The 15,732-nt window shown below is 35.4% G+C and overlaps 2 protein-coding genes across 6 annotated transcripts in view; one reads left to right on the top strand and one right to left on the bottom strand.

The window, feature by feature from the left end:
- KIAA0825 (KIAA0825 ortholog) overlaps positions 1-1,776 on the bottom strand; it is a 461,146-nt gene extending 459,370 nt beyond the window's left edge. Inside the window, exon 1 of one of the 2 annotated variants that reach the window (XM_032271836.1) lies at positions 1,659-1,776. The gene's annotated coding sequence lies outside the window, so the exon portion shown is untranslated. Of the gene's footprint in view, positions 1-1,054; positions 1,333-1,658 lie in introns of those variants that run through there. The other variant, XM_032271256.1, reaches the window with a different exon arrangement.
- Positions 1,400-15,732, top strand: part of SLF1 (SMC5-SMC6 complex localization factor 1) — a 95,115-nt gene continuing 80,782 nt past the window's right edge. For 2 of the 4 annotated variants that reach the window (XM_032274000.1, XM_032273390.1), the window contains exons 1-4: positions 1,400-1,480; positions 11,377-11,490; positions 11,644-11,719; positions 13,071-13,311. In XM_032274000.1, coding sequence (XP_032129891.1) covers positions 11,377-11,490; positions 11,644-11,719; positions 13,071-13,311 — 431 coding nt within the window. In that variant the 5' untranslated portion in view covers positions 1,400-1,480. Of the gene's footprint in view, positions 1,481-1,773; positions 1,933-11,376; positions 11,491-11,643; positions 11,720-13,070; positions 13,312-14,698; positions 14,931-15,732 lie in introns of those variants that run through there. The other 2 variants (XM_032273756.1, XM_032274087.1) reach the window with 2 other exon arrangements.

Raw genomic sequence — 15,732 nt, 5'->3', positions numbered from 1 at the left:
TTATCCTCAAGTTTTGCTATCCACTTGATTTCTAAATGTAACATACTATCTATCCAAATTTACCTGCGAGTGAAAATGATACTGTTATGTTTACTCATAAAGGTATAGAGCACAGTAAAAAGCCAAAATTTAGAGTCAGGTAGTCTGGATTCAAATTTTAATTGTGCTATTTAATAATATCATTTGTGGAAAATCACAACCTCTTTGAGTCTCAGTCTGTTTGCAAAATGGAAATAACACAGTTTTTGTGATTTTCTTTATTAAGCATTAAATAAAAGAATAAATGTAAAGTGCCTGGCAGATAGTATCTACTCGGGGTAAGTATTAATGATTGGCTACATTCAAGAGCAATTAATAGAGATAAAGCACTGCCTCTAAAAACTAGTTGCTGTACAGAAATAATACATAATATCCCTGAAATAATTTTTAATACTTTCAACTGGAGAAATAAAGAAAGCACACAAGATTCAACAAAATGTCAAAATTGGAATCAATGGGGGAGATTATAAGTTTGTTGAATTATTAACCAACAAGGTTAGAAAATCAATGTGCTGTCCTAAATATGGTTGCATTATTTTCAAAAGGTAAGAAGGCACTGGCCTGATGTAACAGGCACCTTGAATTAAACATATTGCATTTTTCTTTATGAGTATGCTGTCATAAAGAAAATGTTTTTATGGGTATGGGGAGCATACCCATAAAGAAAAATGCAATAGTACCTACAACTCTCTTGGGAACTGACTGTTTTTTAAAAAAATTAATCAGCTGCCTTTTATGGGGGTTGGTGGGAGGTAATTATTTAAATAAAAGGTGGCAAGTGAAAACTACTTACCTAAGAAACTGCATTACTTATGAGAAGTCGCCAAGGTTCACTACATCACAACTTTCAAATCTTAAATGATCACCTTTCCTCACCTTATCCCTTTGTCGGAAGCAATTTCTCTTTACAACTATTCTGGCTACCTCAGATCTCCATCCAAAATTCTCCTGAATCCTTCATTATTGACAAAGGAGCAGAGCGCAAACATTTCTTTCTGAAAGCACACCTACTTACTGATCACTGCCATCCAAAAATGCATCTAATGTCCAAGCATGAAATTACAAGCTTGTTCTCTTATGTCTCAGCCAGGAAAACAAAGACCGTTCTTCTCACCCAATTCAAATGGCAGGGGGAACCTTCAGTTAATTCTAAAGCAGGAAGGAACCTCCCCATCTCACTTCCAAATGTTTGTAAATGATGTCTTCTTCAGCCAACCGCCTGCCTCCCAGGCATGGCAACCCAGAACTACGGAAACAGTACTGAGGAATCGAGAGTGGCCAAACGCTGCCAATGGGAGATAGGACACTCGTTGATCATTGGCAGAGAAACTCGGCATCACGCCGAGTCACCATACACGGTGTCTTCGGCCTCGCCCAGGGACACCTGGGGACTCGAGGTCGAGTTCCAAGTCGGAGACAGATTTTGCGAGTGGAGAAGACGGTAAGCCGGGATCCCAGGGCCTTCTCCAGCTGCGCAGGGTGTCAAACGCCACGGGGTTGGATGGGGACTCCTGGTTCAACTCTCGCCCACTCACTTCTGGGGCTGGCCACAATGCTGCAGATAGCCCTGGCCAGCCATTAATATCAGGCCCAGGAGGCAACCCAGTAAAATCACTTACCAGTCTTTCCACCTCCAGTGGTGATCTAGCGGGAGTCTGACCCGTTGGCCGGACTCAAGCCCGGCAACAGCGATGACCACCCTGACGACGGCTCCAGAGCGTCACTGACAACCACCCGGAAATGATACTATCGCTTCCGGGGCTGCCTAGCGCGCGGCGGGAAATTATTTCCCAGAGCCCGGATTAGTGAAGCAGTTGAGTGCTGCAGCGGCAGTCGTCGCTCTTGCCGCCGCCGCCACCCGAGGAAAGCATCCCACACACTTCGGCCGGGAAGGTAAAGGGGCTCAGCTCGGAAGACACAGTGCATTCTATCTCTGTGGGGATGTTTCTTTCCCAATCTGTACCCCCTAAGTTTCTGCCCTCCGGCTCTGAGGCTGGGAAGGTTGCGGCTGGGGTAAGCGGCGGCGGTGTCTGGCTCTCGCCCTTTCTCCAGCCGCTGTTTTTTCCCGCTCTCCCGACTTCGCGCTTGGCGCTGGAATTGGTGTGGTGGGTGCTGCTGCAGACCCCGCGACGCTCGCCGCGGCGGGGACCGGCACCGAGCGCCTCCTTGCAGTACTGGGCTGAGCCGCTTCCCCTGCTCGGGCTTGCGCAGCTCTGCAGCTCGGTCCGCCGCTTGGAAGGCGCTAGGCCCCCAGCGTCTCTCGTTTCCATAGAACCGATGGGGACGCCTCACCCAGATCCCAGAGTTTTGGCTGCTTTCCGTAACTTAGCGTCTTCGAAGGTGGCTGGGTTCCCCCAGGCCCACCTTCCTGTGACGAAGAATATTGTGTTATTCTTTCCTCTCTAGTGGAACTTTTTTTTTTAAAACATACGCAAACGGCAGTAATCCTATCTCTGACTGCTCTAGGCCTTTAAACACAAACATACACACATACACGTTTCCCTGGAGGGAGGGTCTGTATTTCTGGGGATTATATTTCAGCTGCTTGAAGGCTGGAAACAAGACTAAGTGGTTATTTTAAGATTTCTTCCACTTCCAAAGCCTCAGATTAAATACTGACCAAAAAAAAAAAAAATGGTCTTGGGTATTTCATACCATTATTTGACTCAGGTGTTACCTGGAGCTTGATTTTGGAGGCGGCAGCCTCTTTTTTGACGAATTACTCTTATTAAAAAGAAAAATTTGTTGTTGTTGAGACATTGGGAATGAACAACTGAACTGAATTTACAATTTATATGTGACAGACAATTCACCTGTTGGGCATTTTGGTTTATGTTATTCCATTGTGCCTCGATTCGTGGAGGTATCTGTGGATGTGCAAGATGTTCTCGTTGTTGGAAAGTTTGATTATGTATATTGCAGATGTTCAATATGTAAGTTGCTAGTTTGAAGTGGATTTATGTATAAGGGAGTAAATTTCATTCATTCATTCATTCTGTTTTGTTTGTTTGAGACAGAGCCTTGCTCTGTCGCCCAGGCTGGAGTGCAGTGGCGCGATTTCGGCTCACTGCAACCTCCGCCTCCCAGGTTCAAGCAATTCTTCTATCTCAGCCTCCCAAGTAGCTGAGATTACAGGTGCGCACCACCATGCGCAGCTGTTTGTATTTTAAATAGAGAGGGTGTTTCATCATGTTGGCCAGGCTGGTCTCGGTCTCCTGACCTCAAGTGGTTTCGCCCACCTCGACCTCCCAAAGTGCTGAGATTATAGGCGTGAGCCACCGGGCCCAGCCAGATTTCATTATTTCTAAGTTAACTCAGTATTCTTAATTTAAAGGAACTAGGATGTTCAAATACTTGAATGTTTAAGTCAATTTTATTGTAAAGACAGCTAACCTTCAGTACTGCAAATAAACCCGTATTCTGTTTTCTAAATTCAGATTTTATTATGTGTTGATTAAGTAAAATTGAATTATATGACATAACATTTTCTTCCCTAAAGCATAAAGCATATAGCACGTGAAAGTCATTGAAAAGATGGTCAAATGTGGTTACTTTTGATAATCAAAATTCAGAACTCTTAAGATTTCATAATACGCATCCACAATTTACAATGATGTTCAAAAACATTGCTTTTTGGGAAACCAATAGTATAGCTTTATTAATTAGTATTTTCCTTATTATATGTATCTTGATTATATTACTCTAAAGTAGGGTTTTCACCATTTAAAGAAAACTTTTTTTTGAGACGGAGTTTCGCTCTTGTTGCCCAGGCTGGAATGCATATGGCACGATCTCGGCTCACCACAAACTTCGCCTCCCAAGTTTAAGTGATTTTCCTGCCTCAGTCAACTGTGTAGCTAGGATTACAGGCATGCACCACCACGCCTGGCTAATTCTGTATTTTTAGTAGAGATTGGGTTTCTCCACGTTGGTCAGGTGGTCTCCCACCTCAGGTGATCCGCCCACCTCAGCCTCCCAAAGTGCTGGGATTACAGGTGTGAGCCACTGTGCCCGGCCTAAAGAAAACATTTTTTACATTTTATTTTAATTTATTTATTTATTGAGAAAGGAGTCTCGCTCTGTCACCCAGGCTGGAGTGCAGTGGCCTGATCTCAGCTCACTACAGCCTCCGCCTCCTGGTTCTAGCGATTCTCCTGCCTCAGCCTCCAGAGTAGCTGCGACTGCAGGTGCCCGCCTGATTTTTGTGTTTTTAGTAGAGACTGGATTTCACCATATTGGCCAGGCCAGTCTCAAACTCCTGACCTTGTGATCCACCTCTGCCTCCCAGTGTGCTGGGGTTACAGATATGAACCACCATACCCAGCCAGGAAAACATTTTTTTCTTTTTTTTTTTTTTTTTCCAGGAAAACATTTTTAAAAAGTAAAATCAAAAATTCTGTGTAGACATTGAATGATAAACCCTAAACAAAACAAAGAAATCCCTCAAAAATATAACTAAAATGAAACATCATCTGTTACTCTTGTAATTGACTCTTTGAATATACTAATGGAAAATACTTCAGTGTAAGGTACTATGTACTATTTCTCACCTTATAAGGGAATGCTACTGCTTAAAAGTAAAATAACCCTGAAACTTTTAAGTTCATTTAATTCATACTTTCTTTCAAAATTACTTTGAAATTTAAAATACACTGTTTGGTTAGTTTCGAGGCGGAAGAAAGCCCTTATGAATTACTCTAATGACTGAGTGGTACCAAATCGCTTTTGAGAGGAAAATAATGAAAACTTTGTTTCTCATTTAAAAAAAAAAAAAAAGGCACTCTTTAGATTGCTTCTCGAAATGCGTTGAAATTTTAGACAGTTATTTTACTGAAAATAATTTATAATTATGTTTAAATTTTTTCCAGTGATATTGCTGTTCTAAATGTCTTCCCACCTTTGTACTGTCCCTTTCATGTAATGTATCTTTCTCTTGTGTTAGCTGAAAGTAGGTTGCTTTATGAAATTAAAATGTGGTTGAAAGTATTAGACTAACTTCTGAAATTTAATTCAGCTTGGTGTTGTAGAAAAGGCATATAATTTTTGCACAAAGACTTTGCATCTTGTTTTCACCATTTACTAGCTGTGTAATCTTGAGGTAGTTTCTTAATCACTCAGATTTCCCATTATCCTCATCTGCATAAGAATAATAAATAGCACTTATGTTGTGAAGAAGGAAATGAGCTAACATATATGAAGTATATAAGCCACAGTAGGTCCCCAATCAAAGTTAAATACTGCTTGTTCAATCTTAGATGCATGCTCTTCCTCCTAAGAAAACCAAATTTCCTAGGATATCAAAGCACATTTGACTTCTGTCCCCTATGGCTAATCAATATCTACTGTCCACCTATTTTTTTTTTTTTTCTGAACCTTGCTTCTCTTCACCAACTTGCTTCCTTAAGAACTCCTTTATCCCCAAATTAACATCTGCCCAGCCTGTGCCTTGTACAGTATGGGATAGACTGGACATCATCATATGCCCCCGCAAGCCTCTTTTATTTTTCTCACCATATGCACTTTGCTGCTTGTTCCTGTTTCTTCCTTCTAGTGCTAAATTTGTCAGCAAAGGGACTAATTACTGCTTCTTTCCCAAATAATGACATGGAATAAGAGCATCCCTCAAGTCTCATCACTAGATACTTCTGTCAAATAATGTTTGTGTGTGTGTATGTGCGTGTGTGCGCGCGTGTGTGCACATGCGTGCGTTTGAATCTCTCTCTCTCATATCTTTGAAGAATGGGGTAAGAAACAGACACTGTGTCTTAAAAAACAAAATGTCCCAAGGCCAGCTGAATAAATTTAAACCAAGGGTGTAATTCAGCTCCTAAGCCTAAAGGGCCCAGAATTTCTAAAGTCCACTAGTAGTTGAAAGCCAAACAGTGTTTTACACACATAGTGTAAGTACTGTGGCATGTGTCTGCCTTTTGCACTGTTGGTTCAAACAGAGATCCAACACTTGGACCGCTTTTCAGTTTTAACAATTATTTGTTTACTTTCCCAGTTAAAGTTTTAGATAAGAGAAATAATGAAAATTTTTTAGACTCATTAATTCAGAGCAAAAATCTTGACTGCATTCAGTGCTTGTTATATGTTTTTCAGATGAGGGGAGTTTCAAATAATTTTTCTGAGTTTGTTGTAGAAGTAGGTTTAAAATCAAAAGGATTCACCAAAATAACAAACATTGAGAAACCACTAGTTATCATATGACCTTACACCATGAAGAGTATTAAGTGGCATGGAAAAATGATTACAATATAATATGACATAAAACTGAAGATATGAGACAACGTAATATCCAAATCTTGTCAAATATGTTTTTCACACTCAGATAAAATCTGGAAGTCAATCCCCCTCCCCAATGGTAACAATGGTATTACAGACTGAAGGAATTAAAAATGATTTTAATCTTAATACTTTGTTGAATTTTTCAAATTTTCTATAATAAGTGCATGTTAAAACTGAAAGATAAATCTATTAAGATTATTTTTTGGGGAAAACTTTAGTTCTTAAATATATAAATCAAAGTTTTTTATTAAACCCTTATTTATTTTAGCTAATGATACCATACAATTTATTTCTAAGATTCTCTATCTTCTCAGAGTTCATTTATAGGTAGGGCTGGTTATAAAAGAAACCAGCCCTGTGTAATGCAGAGTAGAGAAGCGTTTATCCTTATTTTCCTTACAAAAGCCTCTTTATGCATCCCTGCCTCTCATTTTTGTTGCACCTTCCCCTTTTTTCCAAGGGTTGTACCCTACTCTTTCATCTTGCCTCCCAAACCAGACCTTTGTATTCACATCTGTATTCCTCCTTTTCTGTAAGCTCAATTTTCAACATGTTCTTCAAACATCTTCTAGCTATGTGTCAAATTATAAAGAATTCAAAGGACCTAAAAAACTAATTTATAATAAATATTGTTTTTAATTAAGATGAAGAGTTCTATAGGTTTTATTTGCATTTTGGACTTGCACCAACTGCAAAGGAATTTCAGGCATCAAGAATAGTCCCATGTGGGAGATATTTTGGGAAAGTCCATACCACAGAGACAGTTGCTTGCTATGCATAAAGGCTAACTCTGTTCATAGTCATTATCTTCTTAGTTGTATTTTATTGTTCAAGGTAAGTAACTAATTTTTGTTAATTACTATAAGATTTTAAAAATAATTACTACAGAAGGACATTTTCTCATAACCAAGAATGTCATATAATTTTAATTTTTTTGATAGTAAAGATAAAACTTTTAACTGTCAAAAGTCATTCTCTTTTTGCTTTTTTTTTTTTTTTTTCTCCTTTTTTTGGTGTTAGGATACTATCTTCTATATGAATGCTCCAAGGAACACCACCCCCCTCCCTGCCCTGCCATGAGTTCTAGAGAGATCTATAATTTTTCTGGACGTAACCACTAGTACAATTTACTTTCTTACTTGTGCTGAAAGACTTCTAGATGTTAGCTCTTGATCCTCCATACCCCAGACATATCACCTACACTAAACTTGATTGTACTTTAAAGGAATTTTAATTGTCTGGGTTATTGATATGTATTAAATCAATTATAGTGCTCTTTTTGGCTTCATTGACATATCAGGTTATTATATTGTTAATCCTACAGGGTCAGAAAGAACCATCAAACCATGAATTTTGTAAATAAATCTTATCAGTACATCTATACATGTTTATGTCTGTACCTACATATATAGTTGTGTAATTGCATGAATTAGATCTGTGATCCAGGTCATTCACTTGTCATATTGTCTGCTGTTTTTTTTTTTAAAAAAAAAAAAAAAAAAAAAAAAAATTGCTAAATGTATTATAAACTCTCTTGTTTGAGGTAGATAATTTTATTGTAGAAAACTGTTTTTAAACTGTGCTAGTTATTTTGGGCCATCACTGGGATTTGTGATGAAACTTTAGCTAGTAGTTCAATTTTTCTGATAAACTTGTGACTAGAATGTTCTGTATTCTGATTTGTTTTTAAACATATCCATATTTTATGGATAATGTCTGAATCAGGGCGTTCTATTTTTTCACTTTGGTTTCCTACTTCCCTTTCCATTGTATGTTTAATATCAGTTTCATATTTAATCATTTTCAAAAGAAAGAAATTGCTTTAAAAGGGGTTCCTGATTTCTGCTATGATACAGTTAGTCCTATTTTCATTTTACTATGGGCTCTTGCTTTGATAGAAAATGCTGTTAAATACACAAAGTGGGTTATTTCCATCATATTTATTATAAAGACAATATGGTTTAAGGTGAAAACTTTGCTTTACACACTAACTCCAGTAAATCCTAATAATTTATACATGAAACCAAAATATGTTAAAAGGTTGCCTTGTTAATAATATTCAAATTTAAAAATAGCTATTATTAACATGATCTGGAAACAGCAACATAGTGTACTATGTTTCCTTTATTTTTGTATAACTTATTTAATTCGAGGAAGCAAAATAATAAAATTTAAAGGATAAGCTTTAAATAAAGCTTTTTTGGTAACAGTATTATAACAGTTTTTATTTTTCATTACTTTTTGTGTATTTCGATTATTTAATATTTGTTTTTATACATCAATTTTTATAATACTCAGGGAGGATTTTAGATTTTTTTTAAAACCACTCAAACTTCTTTGGCAATATTCCCGAAATAGCCATTAAATAGCTCTTGAAGCTCTAAAATGCATTAAAAATATACAAATAGTAGGACAAGCATATGTGTTTAGAACACTTGTATTCCTCTGATAACAGAGGTTTTTGATAAAACCAGTTTGATAAAAACAAGTATTGATTGAATACTGAGATGATATTCACAGATATATTTAATTTCACTTGTCCAGTATTTCTGAAAAGACCTGTTGTTTTCTTTTTCTTTCTTTCTTTCTTTTTTTTTTTTCTTTTGAGACAGAATCTTGCTCTGCTGCACAGGCTGGAGTGCATGAGTGCAATGGTGTGGTCTCAGCTCACTGCAACCTCTGCTTCCCAGGTTCAATCGATTTTCCTGCCTCAGCCTCCCAAGTAGCTGGGATTACAGGTGCTCACCACCACACCTGGCTGATTTTTGTATTTTTAGTAGAGATGGGATTTCACCATGTTGGCGAGGCTGTTCTCAAACTCCTGACCTTGTGATCTGCCCACTTTGGTCTCCCAAAGTTCTGGGATTACAGGCATGAGCCACAGCGCCCTGCCAAGACCTGTCATTTTCTAAAGGAAATTTGCTTAACGGATTTTTAAAAATTATTCCCTAGAAGTAATGAAAGCATTTCTCCCTAGTTATGGACATATGTTTTATAATCCAAATGTAGCTTTTCTGTGTGTATTCATATGTGTTCTGCATCAGACTAAATTATTATTTCTAGCAGCAGAGCATATTCTTTCATAGTTTTTATGTATTGCTTGTCTATGTTGTTAATGGATATTAGCACTCAAGAGCTACGTTATTTAACCCATGTGAATGGTTTTTAAAAATTGCATGATTAATACAGTAGAGGGTTCCTTATACAAGAAGCTTGATTAATTTACTGATGATAGTGTTTCATATGTATGATTAATTTTCATAAGAATCCCTATTAGGTGCACTTAAAAATTTTATACTGACTACACCAAACCCTTGTAACTTTTTTTAAAAAGCCTTTATTTTATTGAAGAGCCTTATCTTTAAGGCACTTCTTATGTTCTGTATCTGAGTTTTAGAGGGTTAAAATACATTGTATCTCTTTGTTTCTTTTGCAGCCAGCTGGGAAATGTGAAACTTAGATAAATTGAGGTCCAATTATCAGCTTTTTTATTGAATAAACATTGTTTTGAAGGAAGTGATTGTTTTTGTTTTGTTGTTTTTCCTGCATCATCCTTCTGCAAGAAGGAGATAGTTTTGATATGGAACCACAGTGTGCTTCTTAGTATATAACTTCTGAATTGACTTATACACACAGGCAGTGCTGGACTGCTACTGGCAGCTCCTTAGGATGTGTCAGAAAGCATTTATGTGGACCGTCTTTGCAAATATGCAGATAGGCTGAGCAAAGAATATCCATTTAGTTGTCTCAAGGAGCTTCTCCAACAAAATGGGGAGTGATGAAGCGTAGAGAAAAACCAGGAGTGCAGTTACCCTAGCTGGACTTCCTCCTTTTTGAAACTCTAAGCAAGGAAATAAAAGTTCACTTTTGAGTAATGCTTTAAATTGTTTATAGTGAGACTTTCTTTCCATTTTAACTCTTAAATTTCAACCTTTAAATAAATATGTGTGTGTGTGTGTGTGTGTGTGTGTGTGTGTATGTATGTATGTTTTATAAAAATAGAATTTCTATAAAGAACATTTCTCACTTCATCAGTTGTGTGCTGTTAGTTCTGGGTTCAAACTGTTAAGAGTTTTTGAAGTTTACTTGTGATTGTGTTGAAAGAAGTCATTGTTTCTTTGGTTGTTGAAAACAGCCACTGTTGTTACTCTAGCTATGGCATTACTTAACTATTAATCCACAGCTATGGTGACAAAATTGTTAGAGAAATGAAAAACTGCCCTGATGTCTCTAGTTCCTGCTTTCCTTGTCTGTGAAAAGAATGAGATTTTCTTTAAGATGCTCTCTAGTTTTCCAGTTCAACCTCGTGTAAACAAACAAAATTGTATTCTGATGAGAAATTCAGTGAGTTATGTACTCCCTAAACACAAAGTACTTTTTGTGAACTATGTTAAAACATAGATTAAGGTCCCTATGAAAATAAATGTAGATTTGAAATAAAAAACATGATTTTCAGTCTACCTTGTAAATGGTGAAATTAACATACAAATAGCAAAGTTAAGAAATGTGGATTGCAAATAGGATCCAGGATCATTATGTGTACCTACTTTAGTACTAAATTATTGGATATAAATATTGTGGGACCATGAGTTCTGTTAACTTCTCCAGATATTCTTTAATATCTGTCCACATGTAAAATCTGAATGTTTCCTTGTCTATAAGTTTCAAAAGCTCTTAGCAAACAATACTGTTTAAATAAAGCTTATATAACATTATGCCAATATTTGTATAACATTCTGTCATTTTCGGAAGAAGTATATTCATCAGTGTGTTTTACTGTCAAATAATATACTAATTCAGACTTTTAATGTTCAAATCAGAGAAAAAAAAACCTCACTTTTTTAAGGCCACATTTTGAGAAGATAACTTCAAAAACTAATTTCTATTGTATATAAGTAATTTTACTGTTGTTTTAACAGTTATGCCTGACATTTTTAATTCATTATGTGTTTAATAGTTTAGTACTCATAGTTAAGAAAAAATAACAATGTTAACCCTGTGAATAATATCTTTAATGTATGTTATCTTCTGTATTTTTATATTTGTTAGATGGAAGATGGTGCCCCAAAGCATATCATCCAAATGACAGGATTTAAGATGGAAGAAAAGGAAGCTCTAGTCAAATTACTTTTAAAACTAGATTGCACTTTTATTAAGAGTGAGGTAAGAAACTTATCAAAATGTTCAAGGTATAGTTGAAAAATAACTGGAATTAAAATACTGGCCTGCCTTCTTGATACTGCAAGAATAAAAAGAATGTGTTATAAAGGAAATCTTACTTTTGTAACATTTCTTGATATGAATTTTTCCCTCCAGAAATACAAAAATTGTACACATCTTATAGCCGAACGCCTATGTAAGAGTGAAAAATTTTTAGCAGCTTGTGCAGCAGGTACGTTAACTGTCTTCCCCCAACTTTTGAAAACAATCTTTGTGTTAAAAAATATTTTAGTCTCTGGAGAGATAGCACATTTATATATCAAACTAAATGTGTTTTTCTGATATTTTTTGAAAATATTTAACATTTTTTGGCTTACTTTTCTGAGTAAAATTTTGTAACACATGAACAATATATTAAATAGGCAGAAATATTTACCTCACCAAGGATTTAGTGTATTTTATTTAAGACAAAAAAAAAAAATACATTAACGGAAAGATTGGCACAAACTGTCAAAACTTAAGCTTTTGTTAAAGTCTCAGCTGTTTTCAGTCAAGTTTTCTTTGATCTGTCAATGGATATAGTCAATGGTTTTGTTCTCTCTCTGCTGCTTCTCCTCCTATTCATACTATGAAGCAATGGTTATGCTATTTTATTTTTGTAAGATATTAAATACTGTAGACCCAAATTAAGACTTAATTTTCTCCTCTATCGTTTTGTCACCATTGCCAGTTTTATAGATTTCTCTACTGTGATTGATCTGACATATTAGCCTACTGATTGCAAAAAAAAAAAAAAAAAAAAAAAAGTGTATGTAACTTGGGCGAATTTATTCTCTTTTAATTTAACTTCCAAGAAAAACACTTGCATTTATGAAGATATACATTGTACATGGTGTTCAAAAAGATCATTGATGACCAGATAAAGGAACTGTTGGCCGGCTGCGGAAGCTCATGCCTGTAATCCCAGCATTTTGGGAGGCCAAGGCAAAAGGATCACTTGAGTCCAGAAGTTTAAGAACAGCCTGGGCAACATAGTGAGACCTCATCTCAAAAGAAAGAGAGACAGAGAGGGAGGGAGGCAGGGAGGAAGGAAGGAAAAGGAAGGAAAGAAAGAAGGGAGGAAGGAAGGAAGAAAGGCAGGAAAAGAAGGAAGGAAGAAAGAAAGAAAAAGGAGAGAGAGAGGAAAATAAAATATAAATCTAACCCAAAATAGTGAATAATGATAGTAATAATAGTTCAAGTAATACCACATTTTATTTTGGATTTTAAAGCTTTGGATTTGTGTTTAGAATTATAATTTAGAATTATATTTAAATGAAACTGTAATTATAACTAGGTTATAACTATGGAATTGTATTTAGAAGTATAATTTATCATGGAAAAGATTACATACAATGTTCAGTGATGTTGTAAGCCTCTCACTATCAAAATTTCACCAAATGCATAGTTCAAAGATAATGTTGGCAGTATAGCTTAAGAGTCTTATCTTGAAAAAAGTTGACTCATTTTATATTTGGTCTTTATTGTTTGTCATTTATCAGAACCAAAATCCCTTTGTGACTGACAGCTCATTTGCTTTCTAGGAAAGTGGATACTAACTAAGGACTATATAATTCATAGTGCCAAAAGTGGCAGATGGCTTGATGAAACAACTTATGAATGGGGATATAAAATTGAAAAAGATTCCGATTATTCACCCCAAATGCAATCTGCACCTAAAAGATGGCGTGAAGAACTGAAACGCACTGGTGCTCCAGGAGCCTTCCACAGATGGAAAGTTGTCCTCCTTGTTAGAACTGATAAGCGAAGTGATTCTCTTATAAGGTAGGATGTGATTACATAAAAGCTAAAATAATTAATGAGAAAATAATTTTGATTTGCATGAGTAGTTTCTGTGTGTTTTTGCAATTATTAATTTAGCCCAAATGAGCCACGGTGATTTACTCCAATCTCCTAGGTAAGCTGTTACACTCATTTAAAGTTATGTGTCTTTAATAGAGCAAAATCTGCTTTACAATATTGTTTTAGATTATTCTGGATGTCTCTATTTTGCCTTCCATATTATTCCTTTTGGCCAACTCAAGCAAAACAAAAAGGAAAACTAATGTAAGATTAGTTTTGAAGCACTTTTGGATTTTTGCTATTACTACAAAAGCATCATTCTTGGTTTATGGAGTGATGTCTTCATTATTCATACTGTTTTCACCATAATTTTATTTCATTTTGTCCTTGGTATATTTTTTAAAGTTTTTTTATTGGGTAAACTATTCTAAGACTGTTGTTACTTTTCTTATGGCAGAGAATTCTTCTGATCTTGCTAAATTCACTAGTTCTAGTATCTTGGTTAAAATTTTTAGTGTGCAGCCATGTCTTTGGAAATAAAGACAATTTCTCTTTCTTCACAATTTTATGCCTCATTTCTTTTTTTGGCTTATTGCAATTGCTAGTACATCTGGTAAATGCTAAACAGAAATGATGAGAGTCCGCATCTTTGCCTTGTTAGCAATCTTGGGGGAAAATAAATCTTTCACCATTAAATATGACATTAAGTTTAGGTCATTTATCAGGTTTAGGATACAAAAATCATTAACAAAATGTTTGCAAATAGAATTGGCAAAATGTTAATGGATAATACACCATGATGTACAGTTTATCTTGAGAATACAAGTTTGGTTTAACATTTAAGAATCAATCAAATATAATTCGCCATATTAACCAAGATACTAGAACTGGTAAATTTAGCAGGATCAAAAGACAACAGATCACTGTATAAAATTTAATTGCATTCTCATATACTAGTGAAGAACGATTGGAAATTGAAATACTCTTTTTGGTTTTGTTAATTTTCTCTATTGTTTGTTATTTCATTGATTTCTGTCCTTGGTTTTATTATTTCCAGCCTTCTTACTTTAGGCTTAATTTGCTTTGGTTGATTTTTTGTTTGTTTGTGTTTGAGGTAAAAACTTGGATCACTGATTTTAGACCTTTCTATTTTTCTATTAATTGCCCCTAAGCATTGCTTTATTTACATCCCACAAATTTGAATTACTTGTGTTTGCTTTTTTATTAAGTTCAGAGTATTTTCCATTTTGTTTTTCATTTCTTCTTTGACCCATTGATTATTTACAAGTTTATTATTCCCAATTACTGATAGAATAACTTAATTTTCTAACTGTAATTTTGAATTAGTCATTACTTCTGTTAGTTCTATCAGCTTTTGCTTTATTTATATTTATGTCCTGTTATCAGTTGCATATGTATTTTGTCAATGGCCCTGATTTTGTAATTTCAATTTATTTTTTGTATTATCTCAAATACAAGTTATTGTATACTTTGACCAACATTTCCCATTCTCTCCCACCCCCCACAGCTTTTGGTAGCCACCATTATGCACAGTGCACCTATGTGTTCCACTTTATTAGATTTGTTTTAGACTTTCACATGTAAGTTAAGCATAGTGTTTGTCTTTCTGCACTGGGATTGTTCATTTAGCATAATGTACTCCAGTTCATCCATGTTGTTGCAAGTGACATAATTTCTCTCTTTCTGAAGTCTATATAGTATTCTTTTGTGAATTTATGTTATATTTTTCTATTAATTGATTTACACTTTAAGTTGATTATATAACTTGACTGTCATGAATAACACTGCAGTAAAAATGGGAGTGCAGACAGGTCTTTAGCATACTGGGTTCAAATCCTTTCAGTATATACCCAGGTGTAGGCTTGCTGGATTATATGATAACTCTGTTTTTAGTTTTTTGAGGAGCATTTATGCTGTTTTCCATAATGGCTGTATTAATTTACATTCCCAACAAATAGGGAATACCAGGGCTCCCTTTGGTCCATAGCTTTAATAATAGTCATTTTTTATAATAACCATTCTGACAGAAGTGAGAGTTAATTTTCATTTTCTTAACGATTCGTGGTATTGACCATTTAAAAATTTATGTTTGCCATTTATCTTTTTATGAGAAGAGTCTATTCAGATCCTTTGCCCATTTTTAATCAAGTTGTTCTCTTGCTATTGAGGTCCTTGTATTTGGATATTAACCCTTTTTTACATATATGGCTTGAAAATATTATCTCCCATTCCACAGGTTGGCTCTTCACTCTGTTAAATGTTTCCTTTGCTGTGCAGAAGCTTTTTTAATGTAACCTCCTTTTCTATTTTCGTTTTTGTTGGCTGAGCTTTTGGAACCAAATCCAAAAAAACATTGCCCAGAACAGTGTCCTGTAGTTTATC

Source organism: Sapajus apella, unplaced genomic scaffold (assembly GCF_009761245.1).
Source record: "Sapajus apella isolate SASKATOON/1434 unplaced genomic scaffold, GSC_monkey_1.0 scaffold1, whole genome shotgun sequence".
NCBI classification, from domain to species: domain Eukaryota; kingdom Metazoa; phylum Chordata; class Mammalia; order Primates; family Cebidae; genus Sapajus; species Sapajus apella.
Note: the sequence above shows the minus strand (reverse complement) of the source record. Positions and strands in the feature narration are given on the sequence as shown.